This window comes from Benincasa hispida, chromosome 12, assembly GCF_027475165.1.
Source record: "Benincasa hispida cultivar pf3 chromosome 12, pf3_genome.v1.1, whole genome shotgun sequence".
NCBI classification, from domain to species: domain Eukaryota; kingdom Viridiplantae; phylum Streptophyta; class Magnoliopsida; order Cucurbitales; family Cucurbitaceae; genus Benincasa; species Benincasa hispida.
In genome coordinates, this window is record NC_143489.1 from 397,530 (window position 1) to 403,900 (window position 6,371).

The 6,371-nt window shown below is 28.5% G+C and overlaps 1 protein-coding gene across 1 annotated transcript; it reads left to right on the forward strand.

Annotated features, from left to right (window-relative positions):
* Nucleotides 1-629: 629 nt before the first annotated feature.
* On the forward strand, nucleotides 630-3,980 carry LOC120068244 (pectinesterase 2-like). Its single transcript, XM_039019956.2, has 2 exons — nucleotides 630-1,524; nucleotides 3,060-3,980. Exons 1-2 carry the CDS (start codon nucleotides 657-659, stop codon nucleotides 3,749-3,751), a joined length of 1,560 nt encoding a protein of 519 aa, XP_038875884.1. The 5' UTR covers nucleotides 630-656; the 3' UTR covers nucleotides 3,752-3,980.
* The last annotated feature ends 2,391 nt before the right edge of the window (nucleotides 3,981-6,371 follow it).

A 6,371-nucleotide genomic window follows, 5' to 3' on the forward strand; every position in this document is an offset into this window, starting at 1 on the left:
TCAAAACCAATTGATAATAGGATAAGAAGAATAATTTCTTATATCCTATATGGATTGTAAGGTCTTTCTTTCTTTCTAGGTGTCTTTTTAGATTTACCATTCTTGAGTCAAATATTTATTTGGACTGAATATATGTTTAGATATCTTTTATATATTTTGATATCATATATTAGATAAATATGAGATTCTTTCTCAAATCCAATCAACAAATAAGAGAAATAGGTCGTGTATTTTATAAAGGTAAATTTGTGAGATCTCTCATTTCTCTACTGCTTACTAGAATTCATTCTTAGATTTCAAAAAATCTAAGATTGCTTACAAATGAGAACACAAAAGAGAGAACCAAGAAAAACCCACATTCTAATTTTGACAGCTAGCTCAAAGAAATGATTGAGAAGTGAAATAAAATAATGAAAAAAAAACACAAACCATGACTAATTCAAAACAAGAGACTTTTGGTTGGTAGTTTACTAATCATTTTTCAACATAATTATTTTATAATCAAATAACGCAAAATATTCCCCATAGTTTAAAAGAAAAGAAAAATCCCAGCTGTCTGAAATTCATCCTCTTAATTTATAATTATTTCCCCACCAATACAAATAGCCCAAAACCCATCAACCGAAAACACTCAAAAAAATTAGAAACAAAAAAAGATGGCTCAAAAGCTTCATTTTTCCATCATTCTAATTTCTTTGTTCATCCTCTCATCAATTTCCCTATGTTTCTCCACCAAACCTAACAACAATGCCATAGATTTATGGTGCAGCCGAATGCCATATCCCGACGTATGCAAACACTTCTTCAATGGCCAATTCGACCCAAAAAAGCTTTCAGAATTCAAAAAAACAGCTCTTAAAATCGCCATGGATAGAGCTATAAGAGCTGAAACACTCACAAAAGAGTTAGGCAAAAAATGCCGTAACGAAAAAGAAAGAGCTGCATGGGCTGACTGTTTGGAGCTTTACCAAACCACAATCCTCCACCTCAACAAAACCTTCTCCGACGAAAAATGCTCTGACTTCGACATCCAAACATGGCTCAGCTCTGCCTTGACCGACCTCGAAACGTGCCGTGCCGGGTTCATCGACCTTAAGATAAAAGATTACGATGTGGTTTTCCCGTTTTTGGCGAACAATAATGTGACAAAGCTTATTAGTAATAGTTTGGCAATGAATAACTGCTCCGAGAGTGATGTGGGGTATAAGAGTAATGAAGGGTTTCCGAAGTGGGTTCGGCGTGGGGACCGGCGGCTGTTGCAGGCGGCGGAGCCTAAGGCGGATTTGGTGGTGGCACAGGACGGGTCGGGGAATTATAGGACGGTGCAAGCGGCGGTGGATGCGGCGGGGAAGAGGAAAGGGAGTGGGAGATTTGTGATACATATAAAGAGGGGAGTTTATAAAGAGAATGTAGTGATAAAGGTGAAGAATTTGATGCTTGTTGGAGATGGATTGAGGTATACAATTATTACTGGAAGTAGAAGTGTTGGTGGTGGTTCTACTACTTTCAACTCTGCTACTGTTGGTGAGTTTTTCTCTTTTTTTTTGTTTTTTAACCGAAAATTTTTGTGAATAGTTTGATTTAGTCTCCCAATATAAGAAAATAAATTAAAATATTTATAAATATAACAAAATTTTATTGATAGACCGCTATAGATTGCTATTCATATCTTCTGTATTATGATAGACACAGATAGTAATCTATTCCGATCTATTGCAGATAGATTATGATATTTTGCTTTAAATATTTTCTAACAGTTTTATCATTTAAAATAATTTTTTTAAAGAATTTTGTATTATCTATTAATATTTTCATAATAAATGCTGAAACAATATTCATGGATATTTTCTTGCATATTATTATTATTATTATTTAATCAATTTAGATTAATAATTAAAGAGACTAAATTTAAGATTTATCGAAAGTATTAAAATTGGATATTTAAAAATATAGAGAGTAAAATAGAACAAATCTTGAACTACAAAAACTAAAATAAACTTGCATTTTCTCTATCTGTACTTTGGATTTCATTATATTTTGGTCCTTCTACTTTTGATATTCAATAAATTTAATCCTTGTATTTTTTTTTATGAATCTTAACATATTCCTGATTAGTTTATTTGTTGATTCTTTTTTGCTGAAAAAAAAAAAAAAAAAACCTATTAGCATCATCTATCAATTTCGAAAATATATTCCTATAGTATTTTTATAACATGAAAATTATTGTTATTCTTTAACCAAAATTAAAAAACCATCTTTTGAAAGATTAAATTTGAGATTTGTTTAAAATGTAAGGACTAAAATTAGACCATTAAAATTGCAGATACTAATGATCAAGGACTAAAATTAGACCATTAAAATTGCAGATACTAATGATCCCTTTGGTAACCATTTAGATTTGGATTTTTATTTTTAAAAAATTAAGATTATAAGTATTATTCCTATCCCAAATTTCTTGGTTAGTTATCTACTTTTTAGCAATAGTTTAAAAAACCAAGCCAAAATTTGAAAACTAACAAAAAAAACTTTTTAAAAAAATGTTTTTGTTTTTTATATTTAGCTAAGAATTCAATCACTGTATTTGATAAGATATAAATCATCCTAATAAATGAAGAAAAAATAGGTTTAATTTTAAAAAATAAAAATAAAAAATAAAACGATTACCAAACAAGACTTGAAATGTGAAATTCAAAGGTACAATAAGACCAATATATATATATATATATATTAACATATAATTTATTGGATTTGTATTTTATTTTGCCTCAACTTTCTACATTATTTGATTTTTGTTCGTAAATTTGTATGTCTAATTACTTAATATTGATTCAAAATTTACCCTAGTCTTTATTAGATGAGTTTGGTAATTATCATAGAAAAAAAATCTCATGTGAGTAGCTTAGAAACAAAAGGAGTCTTAGTTCAAAATTCTTGAACAGTGTTAATGTTACAAAAAAGAGTTTACCATTTCACATCCCTCTTCTCATTTTAGCAAATTAAATCCTTTGTTAAAAAAATGTCTAATATAACATTTTGATATATTTTGTGACTCTCTTCAGCTGTGACCGGTGAACGTTTCATTGCCCGTGGCATCACATTCCGCAACACCGCCGGACCTGAAAACCACCAAGCGGTAGCCCTTCGGTCAGGCTCCGATCTCTCAGTCTTCTTCCGGTGCGGTTTCGAAGGATACCAAGACACTCTCTACGCCCATTCACAAAGACAATTCTATAGAGAATGCTACATTTACGGCACGGTGGATTTCATCTTCGGCAACGCCGCCGTAGTTCTCCAGAACTGCATGATCTACGCAAGAAAACCAATCCCAGGGCAGCAATGCGTCGTCACCGCCCAAGGCCGAACCGACCCAAACCAAAACACAGGGATCTCAATCCACAATTCGAGAGTGATGGCGGCGGACGACCTAAAACCGGTCGTAGGGTCGGTTAGAACCTACTTGGGGAGGCCATGGAAGGAGTACTCTCGCACAGTTTACTTACAGAACTTCATGGATAACTTGGTGAATCCAGCAGGGTGGTTGGAATGGAGTGGTAATTTTGCATTGAATACATTGTATTATGGAGAGTTTAAGAATTTTGGGCCAGGTTCTTCTACTGCTAAGAGAGTGAAATGGAAGGGTTATAGAGTGATAACAAGTGCTACAGAAGCATCAAAATTTACTGTTGGGAATTTCATTGCTGGGAGATCATGGCTGCCTGGAACTGGAGTGCCATTCACTGCTGGGCTTTGAAATAATTATAGTGCATAAAAGTACATGAAGTTTGTGGTTAATTTAATTATTGGGTGATTGGAAGAGAGCATCTTGATTCATGTATCATTTGTTGGGGATTTCAATTTTATTATAGTACTTGTATCAATTATGTACCAATTCTTGGGGAAAGTTTATCTATGATTCTTTGTTGTTTCTTTCAGCCTAATTTGGATCTAATATATTTTTCTTGAGGGAATGAGTTTTTTTACTTGAGCCTAAACAAATGATTTACCTCACTTGGTAACTATTTCTTTTTTGTTTTTGATTTTTTAAAACTAAGTCCATTTATTACAATAATTTACATTTTTTTAAGTACAATAGTTGTATTTTTAGTCAAATTTAAAAAACGAATAAAGTTTTTAAAAGCTATTTTTTTTGTTTTTAAAATTTGGCATGATTAAATTATTTGATAAAATGTAGATAATTAATGAATAAATTTGAAGGTGGAAGTAGTATCTACAAGCTTAATTTTCAAAAACTAAAAACCAAAAATTAAGGCCCCGTTTGGTAACTATTTTGTTTTTATTTTTATTTTTTTGAAAATTAAGCCTATAGGTCCTATTTCCACCCTCAAATTTCTTCCCTTTTTATCACTTTTGATCCATGGTTTAAAAAACTAAACCAGATTTTGAAAACTAAAAAAAATAGTTTTCAAAAAGTAGTTTTTGTTTTTGAAATTTAGTTAAGAATTCATCTTAAATACACCATTGGACATAAAGGAAGATGCAAATCATTGTAAAAAATAGGGAGACAATATGCTTAATTTTCAAAAACCAAAAACAAAAAACAAAATTGTTTACCAAATGAGGCCTAAGGCTTTGGTAACCATTTCGTTCTTGATTTTTGACTTTTTTAAAAAACAAGTTTATTTCCTCCTCATTTCTTACCATGATTTTCATATTTTCTAAGTACAATGGTTAAATTCTTAGTCAAATTCCAAAAACAAAAATATGTTTTTAAAAGCTACTCTTTTAGTTTTCAAAATTTGACTTGGTTTTTAAAACTATTTGTAAAAAGTAAATAACAAAGGAAGAAATTTGAAGGTGGGAGTAGTGCCTAAAGACTTAATTTTCAAAAACAAAATATAAAAAATCAAATGGTTACCAAACGGGGCCTAAATACTTACTAAACCAAACTTTAATATGAGAGAATGAATCACGGAGAAATTATTTGATGACGTCAAAACAATATAGTTGATGATTTTACACCGTTAAAAGATTGAAAGAACATCGGAGAATCATAGGGCCCGTTTGATAATGTTCCAATTTCTGTTTTCTATTTTCCTTTCCCTGTTTCTTATTTCCAGTTTTCACTTTTTTTAGAGTAAGAAACAGGAATAGGTTTGATAACTATTTCTGTTTCTTGTTTCTTGAAAAAAAGAAAAAAAAAAAAAAAGAAACAAGAACATAAACTTGTTTGATAACTATTTATTGTTTATCATTTCTTGTGCTTTTTTCCTTACATTTTTTCCATATTTTATAGTTTAAATATAATATAATTGTATAAAATAAAAATATATATAGCATGCATTAAAATATAAAAAAATAATTATCAAATACACTTAAAACCCAATGTAAAAATAATAACAATAATACAATTGTTTCTATAATTCATATGTCGATAAAATTTGATTTACAATATTATTTCTTACTCAAGTCATTTGTTTTAAATTTTAAAAAATTCAAATATAACTCAATCATATTATTATGTAAATGTCGTGGTTGTAAAAATATTAAAATGAACCTAAATGGATATCTTAGTAAACAAAATTTATATATTGTAAAATTATAATTGGTTTCATATGTAAGTAAAAAAAAAATAATAAATTTAAAAAATTATGTAAAAATGCATATAGCAAATTTAAAATTTAAAATTCAAAAAATATTTATATATACACATTGAATAGGAAAATTGTTTTAAATGACAAAACTATTAAAAATATTTACAAATAATAGCAAAATATCGCAGTCTATCTACTATAGACCGCGATAGACTAGTATTTGTGTTATCTGAGATACTAGTCTATCGCGGTCTATCGCAGATAGACAATGAAATTTTGTTATATTTGTAAATATTTTAGTTCATTATTCTATATTTGAAAACAACCCTATTGAAAATTTGAAATGTGAAAATAAAAATAATATATAAATCTAACTATTTGAAAATTTAAAATTCAAAATTAAAGTTACTATATTTGTATATATTTTGGTTCATTTTCCTATATTTGAAAACAACCTTATTGAAAATTTAAAATTTGAAAATGAAAGTAATATATAAATCTAAATATTTGAAATTTTAAAATTCAAAAATTAAATTTGTTACATTTGTAAATATTTTTGTTCATTTTCCTATATTTGAAAACAACTCATTGAAAATTTAAATTTTGAAAATCAAATATAAATCTAAATATTAGAAAATTCAAAATTAAATTAAGATATAGATATAAAAAATGATAAATGAAATAAATATAAATAAATTAAAGATATAATTATAAAAGAAATATAAAAAAGATAGAGAAAAAAGAAATATAAGAGAAAGAAAGAAAATAAAATAAAAAAGTTACCAAAGATTTGAACCTAGGACTATGAAACTAGGCATA

Bases quoted from the DNA above. Each gene is read 5' to 3' on its own strand.
- LOC120068244 (XM_039019956.2), top strand. From the start codon at position 657: ATGGCTCAAAAGCTTCATTTTTCCATCATTCTAATTTCTTTGTTCATC. The intron at 1,525-3,059 runs GTGAGTTTTTCT...GACTCTCTTCAG, and splicing joins TTTCAACTCTGCTACTGTTG to CTGTGACCGGTGAACGTTTC.